We start from the raw sequence: 18,985 nt of genomic DNA on the forward strand, positions 1-18,985 counted from the left end.
CCCGTCCCTTGATATTTTTACCCATTAAAAATCGATAAATCTCAGTCTTGAAAATTTCAACTGACCCAGCATCCAGACTTTTGGGAAAAGTTCCAGATTTCTACTACCTGATTTCATTCCTAAGTGGCCTAGCTCGTAATTTAAGATTATGTACTTTTGTTCTGCATTCCCAGGCCCGAGGAAATAGCTTTTCTACATCTACTCTATCAAATCCATTTATCATTGTAAATACCCCAATTAGATCACCTCACAACCTTCTAAACTCAAAGGGAATACAAGCCAAGTTTATGCAACCTTTCCAACTAATTTACCCCTTTAAGCCCTTGTATCATTCTGACAAATCTATGCTGTAGCTCCTCCAAGGCGAATATATCTTTCCTGAGGTTCAGTGCACAAAACGGAACACATACTCTAGATGAAGTTTGATCAAGGCTCTGCACAACTGAAGCATCACTTCTTCACTTTTATATTCCAATCTCCTTGTGATAAAGACCAACATTCTCATTAGCCTTTTTGATTACTTTCTGTACCTGTGCACTAGCTTTTAATGATTTGTGTAAATGGGCACCTAAATCCCTTTTGCTCCTCCATTGTTCTTCATCTTTCGTAATTAAGAAAATATTTTGATTTGTTGTTCTTGGATCCAAAGTGGATGATTTCACACTTCCATAAATTGAACTCCACCTGCCATAGTTTTGCCCACTCACTGGTCATTTTATCACCACATACAAAAATACTGCAGACAGATGAAATGACCTGCGACTGGATTTTCCTCATTCTTTTGGTGATGTTTTTAAATTTATTCCTCTAAGCCACCAACTAGTGGAAATACATTTTCCTGATTTACTTTATCAAACACCTCATAATTTTGAAAATCTCTGGGAGAACGCCTCTTAATCTTCTCTGTACTAAGAGCCGCAGCAGTAGATTTGAACTTGGGCCACCCAGCGTAAACAATGTAGCTGAGTAGCACATAACAGCCAGTTTACATCATCCCTACCAGCGCCATGCAGAAAATGTCTGACCGTTGGGCAACTGGAAGACTCACCTGTGCCAACCCTTTCATTATGCAAATCAGGATCCTATGGTTATAAAGGGCCCCAATGCCACTTTGGAAGGCGACTGGACAAAGCATGCGCCATTCACACACACAGTTGAAGAGGCCCCAAAAGGGTAAATTTAAAATTAATTTTCTAGAGTCAACCCCCCCATATCCTCCAATCCGACGGACTTCCCTCACTACCTGCCTGGCCGAATCCAACAAGCTCCATTGTGCTGCCCATTTTATGCCTGCAGCTCACTGATTCTATGGTTCAGACTTCTTCGCTCCCATGCAGGTGGCCAGTAGCAAACTAATTGTTCAAAGGGCCCGAAACAAGTGTTAGGTCCCCGATTTGCATGTGCAACGGGCCCAACATCAATTTCTGGTATGCAGCCTGGATGCCTACTGAGCAGCCTGATCCAATATGGGGGCAGCACATGTCCAGCAAGGAATGAGCACAAGCATGGCTACCACATTAGTCCGCTAGGCGTCCAATTTACACCCGAGCAGCGTGATCCAATTTCTAGTCCACAATTTCTCTCCAAAGGCACAGTCAATGGCTTTGTCAACACTCTAGGATGAATATGATTTTCGCATTTTCCATGGATAACCCACGAGGCTAGGCTGTATGTTGAGAAAGGAGGAAATGCAGTGTAGTAATGGATAAAATGGGTAGCAAAATTAAATTAAATTCTATAGACAAATCGTGTACTGAAAAACATTTATATTATGTGCATTTATACTAGAAGGGACTTACTCAGCTTTATTTGGTTAACAATTCTAGACAGAAATGGGTCTAAAATGAGAGTTTAATGTAATCTTGAGGCACAGTAAAAAATTTTAAGAAAAATATCTCTCCTGTCCAAAAATGTCTTGATTTATCTGCCCAAAGAGCCTACATTTGTCTAGCCCAAAAACATTTAAATGTCTTCGCATTTATTAAAATGTCATCCATCAAGAATCCGATTTTTGAACACCTGTCTAAATTATACATTCCAAAGGAAAAAGACCTGAAAGCAATACTCTGATCTATCGCTCCCAGCACTAGAATATTTGTACTATCGTGGAGTAATGAATGACTTTAATTACTACTCATACAAGGAAGCTTGGTCATTCAAAGCCAAAGAAAACAAGCTCTAGGTAGGTAAATTAATTTGCTGTCTCATCGTGCACATTTCATATGGTAACCTGAATTCACTCCCTTAGCTATCAAATGGATAATTAGAAGAATGGTGTACAGAGCCACGATGTTTCCTCTCAATGTTCGCCTGAAGAATCAAAGCAGCCAAATCAAACTTACGATGCTTAAGAATCACATTAATTGTAAAATTACCCAAATCACTCAGGGACTCTGGTGCTCAACAATAATAGAATTGCTTGCTACATGAAGTGACCCTTTGAAATGAAATATTAGCCCTCTCAACCAACAGGATAATAAGACAAACATTTATAATTTACTAACAGGAGTGGCTTCTCCCATTCCAGTGCAATAGCTACCTCTTAAAGGGCCCAACTTTCCCAAATTAAAAATAATGGCACTCACTCACCGGGACGCCCGTTTTTTTCTGGCCCCTCGGAGTTGAAAATAAAAATCCAAAGTTTTCTTCCAGCATACGCACCTTTTGCGCTGACGCTACTCGAATCGATCTCGCAGGGCGGGGTTTCCAGTGTGCGCACCAGCGCATACGCTCCAAAATAAAAAGGCCAAATAATTGCGCATGCGCAAAAAAGATTTTTTAAATGCACTGCGCATGCACAGAAAAAAATCTGCTGCTTACAGTTATCACTGCAGGAGCAGGAGCAGCATTATTGGTAAGTTTACATTTATTTTTATTTTTATACTTGCATATAGCTCATGTTTGCTTTTTAAATTCCCTAAAAGTTTATTTATAAGAAACAGGGAGTCCCTTTGGCCGGGGATAGGAGTGGGCCAGCACAGATTTTTCTAACTGCAGCTAAGGGTTTTTCCTACGGTCCTTCTAGGGTCTGTGCACTGGTTTGAAAAATTTTGTTCGTAGGAAAAGTTGGCCTTATGCCCAGAAATGGCACGCAATCTTCTTTTACAGGTACACCAGCGCAAGAATGTATGGCGCCAAACATTCTGCCGCTGGTAGTAGACGCCGGTGCCCCAACACTGGAGAATCTTTCAACTGAGCTTCAGCGCCAAAATAATCACTAGGCGCCGAGTGCTGGGCAAAAGTGGGGCCATAGAAACACATTTTAATAATAGTTCTGAAAAAGTCTTATCTCAGCATGTCCCTTATAAACAAATCACAGGGGTTAGATTTTAACCTCCATGCAGCTTTCAGGCAGCCGCCCGGAGGAGTGTAGCAGCCAGCTGCTCGATAGTCCCAGCAGGAAGACCCTTCCATTTTGAGGGCTGGAACTCATTATTGTAGGGCCAATGTGTTGTGGGCAGAAACAATCGCGCTGAGGCAGCCCGCAGCCAAAACAAATCAATTTTTGGCCCAGGATCATTTTCTGGGGCCCAGAGGAGCACTCCTGCTGCTCCTGGCCCCATAAAGATCAATGAAAACTTACTTTCTGGGCTTCTCTTCGGCTGGATTGCCAGCTGAAACAGAATGGAGCATGCATGGCCAGTTGAGTCCTAAAATGACAATAGGTATGTCATAGGACCCCAATTTCCATATTTAAAAAAGGACCGAGTGCCTGACTCAGGTGGGCGCTCTGGCTGCCATAGGTAGGCCCTTGGTAAGACAACATCGGCCACATAGTCGGTGGGAATGGGACAGGAAGTCAAACCTCACCATTTTCAAGCCACATTTCTGCCTGGCTTGCAGCCTGAAAATCTCGCACAAAAACAATAAAAAAAGCATGGAATACGAACAAGCCATTAAACCATCAATCCATTTCTTGCAGACTATGAACTGGACTCTATCCATTTTATTCACCTGAAAGCTCCGCAATTTTTTTCTCCGGACCACCAAAAACAATAAAGTAAAGCTCCAGACTATCTATTAACCTTCACATTTTCACTTTCAAAGCCCGCCAGTTGCTTTCCACAGATGACAACTACATGATCCCAGGAGCAAAGGAACCTTTGCGTCCTGTGGAGTGTTCGACTATCTTGGTCTATATTTTTCCCTATAGCTGTCAATCCCATTACTGGCCAGATGTTTATCCACCTTTTGCAAGAGTTAATTGACATAGCTGCAACTGCTTTTGCTGGCAATCTGTTTAACTTATCCACTACTCTGTGGGGGTGTTTTCTTTAAGCTTTAGCCTTGCTTGAGGCTTGTTCATTTGTATCCTTTAGTTTTACACTCGCAGTCCAAGTTAAATAGCTTGTATATGTCACAATTACATATCTCCCAGTATTTTAAAGATCTGGATCATATCTACTTTCATTTTTTTTCTGTAATACAAACCAGTTTCACTCTGTGATAAACATTTATTATTTTTTTAAAATGGATTCACAAATTTGTGGTTTCCCCATGAAAGGTCCAATTCCCACACGGTTAAGGAAAAATATCTCGGAGCTTAATGTAATACTCTGGAACCATTAGTGCTCAGTATATTCAGTGACACAGTTTGGTCACATTCAGGTGACCAGAATCTTACTCATACTTTTAGGTTTTCAAAGCTACAATTTGCAATGTAAATTTCTTTTCCCCTTTCCTCATTTTCTCCGAAGGCTCTTGCTGTGGTACACATTCATTCCTGCCGACAGCCCTAGCTTGCCTTATTCATGTACCTAATCTTCATGTGTGAGCCGAGATAATAAGTCCCAACAGGCTATTTTATCATAAAGGGCATCACAGCTGACTCCAATCTTGTCCTCACCCAATAACTGCACAAAGCAACTACAAACAAGAGCCACTGGATAGTGATCAGGATTGAAAACTAGCTATTTTTCCCTCACCATAGCGCAGGGTTGCTGAGCCCAAATTCGGTCTTGGTTGAGGTGAGGTAACACATAAGAACATAAGAAATAGGAGCAGAAGGCCATTTGGCCCCTCGAGCCTGCTCCATCATTTAATAGGATCATGGCCGATCTGATCATGGACTCAGCTCCACTTCCCTATCCACTCCCCATAACCCTTTATTCTCTTATCGCCCAAAAATCTGGCCATCCCCACCTTAAATATATTCAATGACCCAGCCTCCGCAGCTCTCTGGGGCAGAGAATTTCACAGATTTACAACCTTCAGATAAAAAATTCCTCCTCATCTTAGTTTTAAATGGGCAGCTCTGTAATCTGAGACTATGCCCCCTAGTTTTAGTTTCCCCTATGAGGTAAACATTCCATTTGCCTTCCTGATTATTTGCTGTATCTGCATACTAACTTTTTGTGTTTCATGCACAAGGACCCCCAGGTCCCTCTGTACTGCAGCACTTTGCAATTTTTCTCCATTTAAATTATAATTTGCTTTTCTATTTTTTCTGCCAAAGTGGATAACCTCACATTTTCCCACATTATACTCCATCTGCCAAATTTTTGCCCACTGACTTAACCTGTCTATATCCCTTTGCAGATTTTGTGTGTCCTCCTCATAATTTGCTTTCCCACCCATCTTCGTATCATCAGCAAACTTGGCTACATTACACTCGGTCTCTTCATCCAAGTCGTTAATATAGACTGTTAATAGTTGGGGTCCCAGCACCGATCCCTACGGCACTCCACTAGTTACTGTTTGCCAACTGGAAAATGACCCATTTATCCCGACTCTCTGTTTTCTGTTAGTTAGCCAATTCTCTATCCATGCTAATATATTACCCCCGACCCCGTGAACTTTTATCTTGTGCAGTTACTTTTTATGTGGCACCTTGTCAAATGCCTTCTGGAAAACCAAATACACCACATCCACTGGTTCCCCCTTATCCACCCTGCTCATTACATCCTCAAAGAACTCCAGCAAATTTGTCAAACACGAGTTCCCTTTCATAAAACCATGCTGACTCTGCTTGATGGAATTATGCTTTTCTAAATGTCCTGCTACTGCTTCCTTAATAATGGACTCCAGCATTTTCCCAACGACAGATGTTAGGCTAACTGGTCTATAGTTTCCTGTTTTTGTCTGCCTCTTTTTAAAATAGGGGCGTTACATTTTCTGTTTTCTAATCCGCTGGGACTTCCACAGAATCCAGGAAACTTTGGTAGATTACAACCAATGCATCCACTATCTCTGCAGCCACCTCTTTTAGGATCCTAGGATGTAAGCCATCAATTCCAGGGGACTTGTCCTTTAATCCCATTATTTTACCGAGTACTACTTCATTAGTGATAGTATTTAGTTACTCCCTCCCTATAGCCCCTTGATTATACACTATTGGGATGTTTTTAATGTCTTCTACCGTGAAGACTGCTACAAAATATTTGTTCAACGTCTCTGCCATTTCCCTGTTCTCCATTATTAATTCCTCAATCTCACCTTCTAAGGGACCAATATTTACTTTACTCCTTCTTTTTATGTACCTATAGAAACTGTTACTATCTGTTTTTATATTTCATGCTAGTTTACTTTCATAATCTCCCTCTCTATCATTGTTTTAGTCGTTGATGCGGCTCAGGTTGTGACATTGGGTATGGAGACCAATGAGCTTACGCAATCACTCATCGGCAGCGTCAGTGCAGTGGGTGAAGAGGTGACGGTACTGAAGGGAGAAATAGCAGTAATGACACGGGAAATTAGGGAGGGAATATCTGAGGGAATTCAATCGATGGCACAGGCCGTCAGGGAGGGCATGCAAGTGACGGCACAGGCCCTCATGGAGATAGCTGCTGCAATAAGGGCACACAGCCCCACCAATCAAATGGCACCCCCATGAAGAAGTGAACATTCACCGAGATGTGGATGAGGGAAGGTTGCAGCCTTTGTTTGCTGCTTTTGTTCTTGTTCTTGATGTAGCTGTAGTAGCATTTTTCAAATTGAAATTGTTTTGTAAGTTTTGTAACTTTACAACTTATAAGTGATCTTAAAGTTTTTAAGTGATCTTCAAGAGTCATATTAAAAAGTAAAGTTTGATACAATATTTTCTTACAGTGACGTTAACTTTTCAATAAAATATTTTTTCATTAAAACTGAATCATGTTCCATTAACACAACACAACATAGGAACAACCCCAAAAAATAAACATGTCCATGTGCAACAGTTGTCACAGAGCCCTCAGGCATCAGTAATTGAAGTGTTCACGGATGAGCAGCTGGCGCAAGGCTCGAGCAATCGTTAAAGGAGTACGATGGATGGCCCTCCTCCGACCTCGGGCTCCGGCATCAGGCACTTGCATGCTTTCCTGATCGTCGTCATCATCCTCATCCTGCTCTTCCAAATTACTATCGTCAGGCACTCGCCCCTCATGTGGATCTTCTGGTTCCACTACCAGCTCCTGCTGCCTCATGATGACTAAGTTATGCAGCATGTAGCACACAACAGTGAAGTGACCAACAATCTGAGGAGAGTATTGCAAGTGGCCTCCGGAATGGTCTAGGCATCGGAATCGCTGTTTCAATATGCTGATGGTCCTCTCAATGATGCTGCGCGTCGCATTGTGCACCATGCTGTATTGACGGCCAGCTTCCGTCCGTGTCACGGGTAGGGGCGTCATGAGCCAGGTGGTCAGGCCGTACCCTTTGTCTCCCAGTAGCCAGCTCTGCCCTTCTGGCTGCTGCTCAAACAGGTCAGATATAACGCTGTCGCGTAGGATGAACGCATCGTGGGTGCTGCCAGAGTATCTCGCATCGACTGACATGATGCACTGCTTGTCACACACAAGCTGCACATTGATGGAGTGGAAACCTTTTCTATTCCTGTGCTGCTCGGAATCCTCCACAGGTGCTCGCAAGGCGATGTGGGTAGAATCAGTGCAGCCCTGTACCTTTGGGAAGCCAGCAATCCTGAAGAAGCCCACAGCCCTGTCATGGATCACTTGTGCGGTCATTGGGAACCTGATGAAGTCACTCCTCTGCGCATACAGTGCAACCATGACCTGGGAAACACAGGCATGCATTGCATGTTGAGAGATGGCACACACATTTCCAGTTGTCGCCTGAAACGATCCCGAGGCATAGAAGGCAAGTGCAGCTGTTACCTTCACTTCAACAGACAAGGCAGTTGGTGTTCTGCTTCTGCGCTGCAAATCTGCTCTCAGCATATCACAGCTCTCAACGACAACTTCTCTGCGGAAACGCAGCCTTTTCACACAATCAGCCTCGCTCATGTCCAGGTACGAGCACCTGCTCGATATTGCCAACGTGGGTAAGGTCTCCTGCCCATCAACCTACAGGCTATGACGTTCCTGGTGCGGTGAGTTCTAATCAATTCTGTCCTATGCAGTGAATTGCTGGCGAACCATTGCATAATCCATGGTGTTGATAATGCAGCACCCATATTTGAATTACAAATTAAACTTTTAAACTGGCTGGCTGTCTGGCTCTCCCTCCCGGTGCTTTGCACGTCTACCCTGTCTCCTGGCCCAACGGCCTGCAGCCTATAAAAATAAATTCACAGCTGTGGAGGCTGCTGCGTTGCCTGTGTGTGTGTGACCCCAACCGTGTCCATCCCCTTTCACCTGGCTGAATGGCCTCAGCCTCCTCCGCAGCTCGAAGGCTGCTGCTGCTTCACACAGGTAGGAATATTCAATATTTTTTATTTGCTTTATTTATAATTTTTTATTCAGGGTGGCTCTTTATTTGTATAAGTGAGACTGTTGAATGCTTGTAGAATGTAATTACTTCCCTATGCCTAATTTGTAACCTACGCCTGATTTCTAAAGTGTAGGCAAGGTTTTTCTGAGCATACAAAAATCTACACTTACTCCATTCTAAGTTAGTTTGGAGTAAGTTTTCACTGCCTAAACTTGCAAAACAGACGCAAGTGGCCGGACACGCCCCCTTTTGAAAAAAAATCTGTTCTAAAATGAAACTGTTCTAACTGACTAGAACTGGAGCAAACTAAATGCCGAGAATTGCAATTTCTAAGACACTCCATTATAAACTAGTTGCTCCAAAAAAATAGGAGCAACTCAGGCCGAAACTTGGCCCCATTAAGTGGTGCCTGAGCGAATGCACCATTGAAAGAATAATCAGACTGACGTGATAGGTCACACTATAAAATATATGGCAATTCCAGAAACAAAATGTAAAATGCAGTATCTGTAGGCCACCCGATAAAATTCTCATCTAGTCTATATTGTTTGGAAACAGAATGCAATTTGTCAACAACACTGTGTATATTATTAACAGATCGACCCGAAACGTTAACTCTGCTTCTCTCCACAGATGCTGCCTGACTCATAGAAACATAGAAAATAGGTGCAGGAGCAGGCCATTCAGCCCTTCTAGCCTGCACCGCCATTCAATGAGTTCATGGCTGAACATGAAACTTCAGTACCCCCTTCCTGCTTTCTCGCCATAACCCTTGATCCCCCGAGTAGTAAGGACTTCATCTAACTCCCTTTTGAATATATTTAGTGAATTGGCCTCAACTACTTTCTGTGGTAGAGAATTCCACAGGTTCACCACTCTCTGGGTGAAGAAGTTTCTCCTCATCTCGGTCCTAAATGGCTTACCCCTTATCCTCAGACTGTGACTCCTGGTTCTGGACTTCCCCAACATTGGGAACATTCTTTCTGCATCTAACCTGTCTAAACCCGTCAGAATTTTAAACGTTTCTATGAGGTCCCCTCTCATTCTTCTGAACTCCAGTGAATACAAGCCCAGTTGATCCAATCTTTCTTGATAGGTCAGTCCCGCCATCCCGGGAATCAGTCTGGTGAACCTTCGCTGCACTCCCTCAATAGCAAGAATGTCCTTCCTCAAGTTAGGAGACCAAAACTGTACACAATACTCCAGGTGTGGCCTCACCAAGGCCCTGTACAACTGTAGCAACACCTCCCTGCCCCTGTATTCAAATCCCCTCGCTATGAAGGCCAACATGCCATTTGCTTTCTTAACCGCCTGCTGTACCTGCATGCTAACCTTCAATGACTGATGTACCATGACACCCAGGTCTCGTTGCACCTTCCCTTTTCCTAATCTGTCACCATTCAGATAATAGTCTGTCTCTCTGTTTTTACCACCAAAGTGGATAACCTCACATTTATCCACATTATACTTCATCTGCCATGCATTTGCCCACTCACCTAACCTATCCAAGTCACTCTGCAGCCTAATAGCATCCTCCTCGCAGCTCACACTGCCACCCAACTTAGTATCATCCGCAAATTTGGAGATACTGCATTTAATCCCCTCGTCTAAATCATTAATGTACAATGTAAACAGCTGGGGCCCCAGCACAGAACCTTGCGGCACTCCACTAGTCACTGCCTGCCATTCTGAAAAGTACCCGTTTACTCCTACTCTTTGCTTCCTGTCTGACAACCAGTTCTCAATCCACGGCAGCACACTACCCCCAATCCCATGTGCTTTAACTTTGCACATTAATCTCTTGTGTGGGACCTTGTCGAAAGCCTTCTGAAAGTCCAAATATACCACATCAACTGGTTCTCCTTTGTCCACTTTACTGGAAACATCCTCAAAAAATTCCAGAAGATTTGTCAAGCATGATTTCCCTTTCACAAATCCATGCTGACTTGGACCTATCATGTCACCATTTTCCAGATGCACTGCTATGACATCCTTAATAATTGATTCCATCATTTTACCCACGACTGAGGTCAGGCTGACCGGTCTATAATTCCCTGTTTTCTCTCTCCCTCCTTTTTTAAAAAGTGGGGTTACATTGGCTACCCTCCACTCCATAGGAACTGATCCAGAGTCAATGGAATGTTGGAAAATGACTGTCAATGCATCCGCTATTTCCAAGGCCACCTCCTTAAGTACTCTGGGATGCAGTCCATCAGGCCCTGGGGATTTATCGGCCTTCAATCCCATCAATTTCCCCAACACAATTTCCCGACTAATAAAGATTTCCCTCAGTTCCCCCTCCTTACTAGACCCTCTGACCCCTTTTATATCCGGAAGGTTGTTTGTATCCTCCTCAGTGAATACCGAACCAAAGTACTTGTTCAATTGGTCTGCCATTTCTTTGTTCCCCGTTATGACTTCCCCTGATTCTGACTGCAGGGGACCTACGTTTGTCTTCACCAACCTTTTTCTCTTTACATACCTATAGAAACTTTTGCAATCCGCCTTAATGTTCCCTGCAAGCTTCTTCTCGTACTCCATTTTCCCTGCCCTAATCAAACCCTTTGTCCTCCTCTGCTGAGTTCTAAATTTCTCCCAGTCCCCAGGTTCGCTGCTATTTCTGGCCAATTTGTATGCCACTTCCTTGGCTTTAATACTATCCCTGATTTCCCTAGATAGCCACGGTTGAGCCACCTTCCCTTTTTTATTTTTACGCCAGACAGGAATGTACAATTGTTGTAATTCATCCATGCGGTCTCTAAATGTCTGCCATTGCCCATCCACAGTCAACCCCCTAAGTATCATTCGCCAATCTATCCTAGCCAATTCACGCCTCATACCTTCAAAGTTACCCTTCTTTAAGTTCTGGACCATGGTCTCTGAAATTACTGTTTCATTCTCCATCCTAATGCAGAATTCCACCATATTATGGTCACTCTTCCCCAAGGGGCCTCGCACAATGAGATTGCTAATTAATCCTCTCTCATTACACAACACCCAGTCTAAGATGGCCTCCCCCCTAGTTGGTTCCTCAACATATTGGTCTAGAAAACCATCCCTTATGCACTCCAGGAAATCCTCCTCCACCGTATTGCTTCCAGTTTGGCTAGCCCAATCTATGTGCATATTAAAGTCACCCATTATAACTGCTACACCTTTATTGCATGCACCCCTAATTTCCTGTTTGATGCCCTCCCCAACATCCCTATTACTGTTTGGAGGTCTGTACACAACTCCTACTAACGTTTTTTGCCCTTTGGTGTTCTGCAGCTCTACCCATATAGATTCCACATCATCCAAGCTAATGTCTTTCCTAACTATTGCATTAATCTCCTCTTTAACCAGCAATGCTACCCCACCTCCTTTTCCTTTTATTCTATCCTTTCTGAATGTTGAATACCCCTGAATGTTGAGTTCCCAGCCCTGATCATCCTGGAGCCACGTCTCCGTAATCCAGCATTTTCTGTTTTTATTTCAGATTCCAGCATCCGCAGTATTTTGCTTTTGCACTCTGTACATTATGTTGCATTACATAGAAAAAATGACTTTAAATCTAGTTTAAATTGCTCATGAAGTTTGGACAAGCTCTGCATGTAGCAAAATATAGCTTATGGCACCAGAGATATGCATAAACATAACATAACAACAATCTGTTGTGAAAAGTTAGATAACTGTGAAATGGTCAATAAGCTATCTTTCTTTCACCCTTGTTGCATCACACCAGAACACTGCAGTGAATTGCACTGTTTGTCCCAGTTTTAAATAATGTGTTAAGATATGCACTAAGAAATTACATAACTGATGAAAGTAAACGTGAGTGAGAACGCTTGCACCATTTTAATTTGCAAAGTCACAAGTGAACATCTGTATTTGTTGAACAGAATATGAAATATAACTTCCAGATGACAGTTAAATATGATTTTTATGACAATTATCTATGTGGGTTATATAAAAATTTCAATTACATCTTGATCACAGCTATAAGCATTATTGAGGAAACTATTCACATAATTTCAAGTGTCAGACTAGCTTTTTACACCAAGTTCAGCAGTAGAGGAAGTGAAAAAACATCAATACACTGGGAAAGCAAAAATGAGTAACAATTTGTATTGGTAATGTACTAATCTCTGATAAATATTGACCCACATAACACCTTTCATTTCTTTCTCTTTCTAAATTTTAGTTGCTTTGAAGATTTCCAACAAGAGTCCTTCACAAAGCCCTATTTGTAGCCCTATGTGAAACAGATGTGCTACAGTGAAGAAAGTCAAGAGGATTTCTTTGTAATACATCCATTCCCCAGCAATGGAGCCCATGTTCATGGTCCCTTCACAAATCTATTGTGGGATAGTCGTCAATTTTTCTCAGCTAAACACCGACTCCGAATGTGGTGTGGATACAAAGTACAGAGATCCCGTATACCAAATACAAAAAAAGAGGTTCAAAATTAAAGATCCCAAAATCTTGTCTACATAAACCCCATCAGATTAAGCTGAGCAGATAGCTGAAATATGAATGATTTTACATTTATATAAGACTATAATAACATCAATCATTTATGTTTAGAGAAAATCTTTAAAACAAACAAATTATACTCACCTCAAGGATATGCTCTGCTTGCTGTTCTCGGTCTAGTTTTCGTGAAGTTGTTGTAATCAACCCTGTAAATCCAAACAGACCCATTACAGAACCTTTGTAAAGATTCTAATCCACATATTATTGTGTATGATAAACAAGTACTAAGTAATATTTCTGATTAACTTGGCAGTTTTAGTGTCAGAAATCTCTATATGGCATGAAAACAACAAAATATAGCTGAAAAGAAATAACCCTGGGCATTCAAGATTTTCAAAACTAGTGAATATTCTGATTTCACATACATATTAGATCCAAGTTGTCACGATCACCTTTTGTAAGACAAGATGTATTCCATTCAAACTATCATTCAGCTTAAACACTGAGCTGTTACAAACTCTGATGGAACAATTTCCTACATTTTCTAATTTCACACTAATGTAAAAACCTTTACACCATGCACGCCCATGTTCCTACCAGGTGCACAATGCTGATAGCATTGTTAAAATTAGGTCATTTAGCATCATTGGTGGATCACTGTTTAAATCATTTGATGAGAGAAGTGCTAGATTTTACCAGAATATATTAAACTGTTTTGAAGAGCAGTGCACAAATAAAGCTCTTCAATTAGCTCCACAACTCCTTTACTTCCATATAGACGTTATGTGGAGTCTGCCATGTTCACAAAGGTCATCAGTCTTTGTGATTTTCTATTGTCGTAGCAAATGAATGTTAAACTCAGTACCTAACAACTACAAAGTCACACAAAATAAATGTTTCCTTCAGGATAAATGGAAAATATGCTTTTCAAATAACAAAAATATCCAAACATCATAGCCAATTAATTCATCTGCACACATACACACCAACAAAAATGACATTTAAATCTATTACACCAAATAACAGGAGGGCATACTCCATGTACTAAAATATTCCTACTTTGTTGTCATTTTAACAGTTTAGACAAGCACATTTTAACAGTAATACATACCAAAAGCAATGAAAGAAGCTAATTCGGTATACATCAAAAGAAGCAAATTTAAAGAGCTTTGCGTGTACACTGCTCTTCAAATCCGTTTCATACATTCAGGTAAAATATAGCACTACCATCTCTTTTCAAATGAACTGTCATCAGAAACTAAGCTATTTGAGTGTTCACATGCAGCATAAATATTCAAAAGTAATATTTGCCCTCAAGTATTTAGTTTCATCAGCTGTACAAACATACGTGTCATGAAATCCGCAAATCATGGATCAGTGTATAAATGTCATATTTGGAATGAACAGGACCAGGTCTGTCCGAAACCAGTCATCACAATAGGAGCTTAGGTTTTCTTCGCAAGGAAGTAAAATGGCTGCAGAAACATTTCCTGTGTGGCTCCATTTTAGTAGTTACTCTATTTTACTATCATATTAAATATTCACAAATTCAACAAGTCTATTGAGTATCTGAACACCATATTTCACTATGTAACACTTCTTCAATGAAGTAATACAATCATTTTATTAGCCTTTAAAATCAGTAATAAGCAAAGATCAATGTAAATACTTCAAATGTAACTTGTTTGAAGTTATAAATACAATTCTGCTAAACTTGTATGTATGGTTCCATTATTTGCGAATTCATGCACACTGTAATAGTGCTGAATAAAAGACACTGGCATTGGTTAGCAACCACTAATCTATGGCTTCACATACCACAGAGGCAAAGCTAAATAAGGCATTTGTAAGTCTGGGAACAGAAGAGGCCCATTTTGGGGAACAGCAGTGATACAGATTAGTTTATAGACGAAAATTCTTGCTTTAAAGCTAGAATGCAGTCTAATGGCAGAACAGAAAAACAAAATGTGCCTAATTAAAAAGATGACTCCCGTAAAGATTGCTGAAAATGAGTAATTCATATTCTAATTTAATGTCAGTGGAATCGAGCATCAACTGAAAAATATAATTCTTCCCCAGTTGTTTGCCATTTCATGGATTAAATAAAGATATTTGTGCCACAACCCCCACCCCCGCCCCCACTTAATCTTCAATCTTGGCATTTTCTATAGTCTGGCAGCAAATCTTTATTTTATTCAACTTTAGAGATTAAAACTGTCTACACATTTGTTTATTTTTTCCAAAGTCAGCCACAAAATTTCACTTAAACATGTCCCTGAAAATAACTTAAACTTAAGTTTCTCCATGAAGCAACATTTCATTAAATAAACAGACCAGTGAAATGTAAGTAGTCTAGAAGCAATGCATTCTGAGAGCTGTAGTTTTGCTGTCACACACGCAAGATAAGCAAGTGCAGGGCTATTAGGAGAACAAAAGGGTTGGCGAGAATGGGGTGTACAACGGCAGTCCTCCATTTTTATGTCCGGTTATCCATGGATTGTCCTGCAACTTATAATTCCAGTAAACACTAAACTAAGTATGTATGGACAACAATGGAAAAATGGCATTTTGATACAGCAGATGCAGTTCACAGTTTTCTTAAGGATTTGGATAAGTTATGAAATTAGAAAGATAAATAGCAAATGAAATGTAATACTGACAAATGTAAATTATTGCACATTAGGTGAAAACATTAGTAACATAGGTACATAAAGGGAACAGAATTAGAAGAGGGAGACTTAAAAAGAGATCTATTAGTAAAAGTAGACTAATCACTTTGTGTCAAGAAGGAAACAATATAAATAAAGCCCAAACAGAATGTTGGATACATAACCAGAACAGTGGAGATCAAGTCCACAGATGTTATAAAGAAAGACTTGCATTTATATAGCACCTTTCACAACCACCAAATGTCCCAAAGTGCTTTACAGCAAATAAATTACTTTATTGATGTGTAGCCACCATTGTTATAGGAAACGAGGCAGCCAATTTGCACACAGCAAACTCCCACAAACAGCAGTGTGATGATGACCAGATAATCTGTTTTAGTGATGTTGGTTGAGGGATAACTATTGGCCAGTACCAGGGAGAATTCCAAGGCTCTTATGCTAAGGATTTATAATGCACTGGCAGACCACACTTGTACTCTGTACATCTTTGGTCATTGCGCTCCAAATGGGACATGCATCGAAGAGAGTGCCCAAAAGAGCAACAAGAATAATGCCAAGGTCCAAGGATGAGCTACAAGGAAGAAGCTGGGGTAGACTTTAACTATCGGGCAAGCAGCATGAAATGCACAGGAAGCCAGGTCCATTTTAATTAGGGGGGTGGGTGGGGTTGGGCGGGTAGGAGCTGGGACACTTTTCTGCTGTGTCGCCCAATACAACTGGATGGAGCATGCACAGAGCGCATTCAGCCAGTTGTCCAGCAAAATTGCATATTGAGCAATTCAACCACCCAGCAGATGACCCCTTCAAGGAAGGCAGCGGCCAAAAAACCTGCATGCATGAATTTCGGCTGCCACTGTCCCATTTACGCCAGGCCGGGCGAGGCAGGATGCCAGGTTGGGGGATGGGGAATTCCAGGCTGGGGGAGGGGGGATTCTAGGGGGATGAACTTCGCTGCCCATTTGACTTTTTCTCGTTATTACTTTGTTTTTCTTCGGTATATGTAAGAAATTTTGTGGGCAATTGGACCCAATTTTCTTAGGCAGAACTCTGCAAGACTACAGCCTAGAAATTGTTGGTAAATTTCTACACATATGAGCAATGTCTGTAATAAGAACATAAGAATATGAGATAGGAGCAGGAGGCGGCCATATGGCCCCTCGAGCCTGCTCTAACCATTTAATACGATCATGGCTGATCCGATCATGGACTCAGGTCCACTTCCTTGCCCACTCCCCATAACCCCTTATTCCCTTATCGTTTAAGAAACTGTATTTCTGTCTTAAATTTATTCAATGTCCCAGCTTCCACAGCTCTCTGAGGCAGCGAATTCCACAGATCCACAACCACCTGAGAGAAGAAATTTCTCATCTCACTTTTAAATGGGTGGCCCCTTATTCTAAGATTATGCCCTCTAGTTCTAGTCCCAATGATCAGTGGAAACATCCTCTCTGCATCCACCTTGTCAAGCCCCCTCATAATCTTATACATTTCGATAAGATCACCTCTCATTCTTCTGAATTCCAATGAGTAGAGGCCCAACCTCCTCAAACTTTCATCACAAGTCAACGCCCTCATCTCTGGAATCAACCTTGTGAACCTTCTCTGAACTGCCTCCAAAGCAAGTATATCCTTTCATAAATATGGAAACCAAAACTGCACACAGTATTCCAGGTGTGGCCTCACCAATACCCTGTATAACTGTAGCAAGACTTCCCTGTTTTTATACTCCATCCCCTTTGCAATAAAGGCCAAGATTCCATTGGCCTTCCTGATCATGTGCTGTACCTGCATACTAACCTTTTGTGTTTCATGCACAAGTACCCCCAGGTCCCACTGTACTGCAGCACTTTGCAATCTTTCTCCATTTAAATAATAACTTGCTCTTTGATTTTTTTCTGCCAAAGTGCATGACCTCACACTTTCCAACATTATATTCCATCTGCCAAATTTGTGCCCACTCACTTAGCCTATCTATGTCCTTTTGCAGATTGTGTCCTCCTCACACATTGCTTTTCCTCCCATCTTTGTATCGTCGGCAAACCTGGCTACGTTACACTCGGTCCCTTCCTCCAAGTCGTTAATATAGATTGTAAATAATTAGGTTCCAGCACTGATCGCTGCGGCACCCCACTGGTTACTGATTGCCAACCCGAGAATGAACCATTTATCCCTCCTTTGTTTTCTGTTCGTTAGCTAATCCTCTATCCATGCTAATATATTATCTCCAACCCTTGGTGCATGTAAAATACTTGCTGATAGTCAACTATCGGTAGAATCATTATTTATGGTTTTGCTTATGTGGCAAAGAGTTATCTATACACATGTAGAATTAAATGAAAGTTAACATAAGAAATAGGAGGAGGAGTAGGCCATTTGGCCCATCGAGCCTGCTCTGCCATTCAATAAGATCATGGCTGATCTGATCATGGACTCAGCTCCACTTCCCTGCTCGCTCCCCATAACCCTTAATCCTTTTTCGCTCAAAAATCTGTCTATCTCTGTCTTAAATATATTCAATGACAGCCTCCACAGCTATCTGGGATAGAGAATTCCATATATTTACAAACTTCAGAGAAGAAATTCCTCCTCATCTCAGTTTTAAATGGGAGGCCCTTATTCTGAGACTATGTCCCCTAGTTTTAGTTTCCCCTATGAGTGGAAATATCCTTTCTGCATTCACCTTGTCGAGCCCCCGTATTATCTTATATGTTTTGATAAGATTACCTCTCATTCTTCTGAACTCTAATGTGTTTCGGCCCATCCTACTCAACCTATCTTCATAAGTCAAGCCCTCATCTCCGGAACCAACCTAGTGAACCGTCTCTGAACAGCCTCCAATGCAATATATCCTTCCTTAAATACGGAGATCAAAACTGTACGCAGAACGCTAGGTGTGGCATTACCAATACAGTTGTAGCAGAACTTCTCTGCTTTTATACTCTATCCTCCATCGCAATAAAGGCCAACATTTCATTTGCCTTCCTTATTACTTGCTGTACCTGCATACTAACTGTTTGTGTTTCATGCACAAGGACCCTCAGGTCCCTCTGCACTGCAACACTTTGCAATTTTTCTCCATTTAAATTGTAATTTGCTTTTCTATTTTTTCTGGCAAAATGGATAACCTCATATGTTCCCACATGATACTCCATCTGCCAAATTTTTGCCCACTCAATTAGTCTGTTTATATCTCTTTGTAGATTTTTTGTGAA

General features: G+C 41.4%; 1 protein-coding gene across 8 annotated transcripts in view; it reads right to left on the reverse strand.

Moving 5' to 3' along the window:
• fat1a (FAT atypical cadherin 1a) overlaps positions 1–18,985 on the reverse strand; it is a 227,293-nt gene that overhangs the window by 107,146 nt on the left and 101,162 nt on the right. For all 8 annotated transcript variants that reach the window (XM_070869564.1, XM_070869585.1, XM_070869574.1 and 5 more), the window contains exon 4: positions 13,249–13,310. In XM_070869564.1, coding sequence (XP_070725665.1) covers positions 13,249–13,310 — 62 coding nt within the window. The remainder of the gene's footprint in view (positions 1–13,248; positions 13,311–18,985) is intronic.

This window comes from Pristiophorus japonicus, chromosome 2 (assembly GCF_044704955.1).
Source record: "Pristiophorus japonicus isolate sPriJap1 chromosome 2, sPriJap1.hap1, whole genome shotgun sequence".
In the NCBI taxonomy this organism is placed as follows: domain Eukaryota; kingdom Metazoa; phylum Chordata; class Chondrichthyes; family Pristiophoridae; genus Pristiophorus; species Pristiophorus japonicus.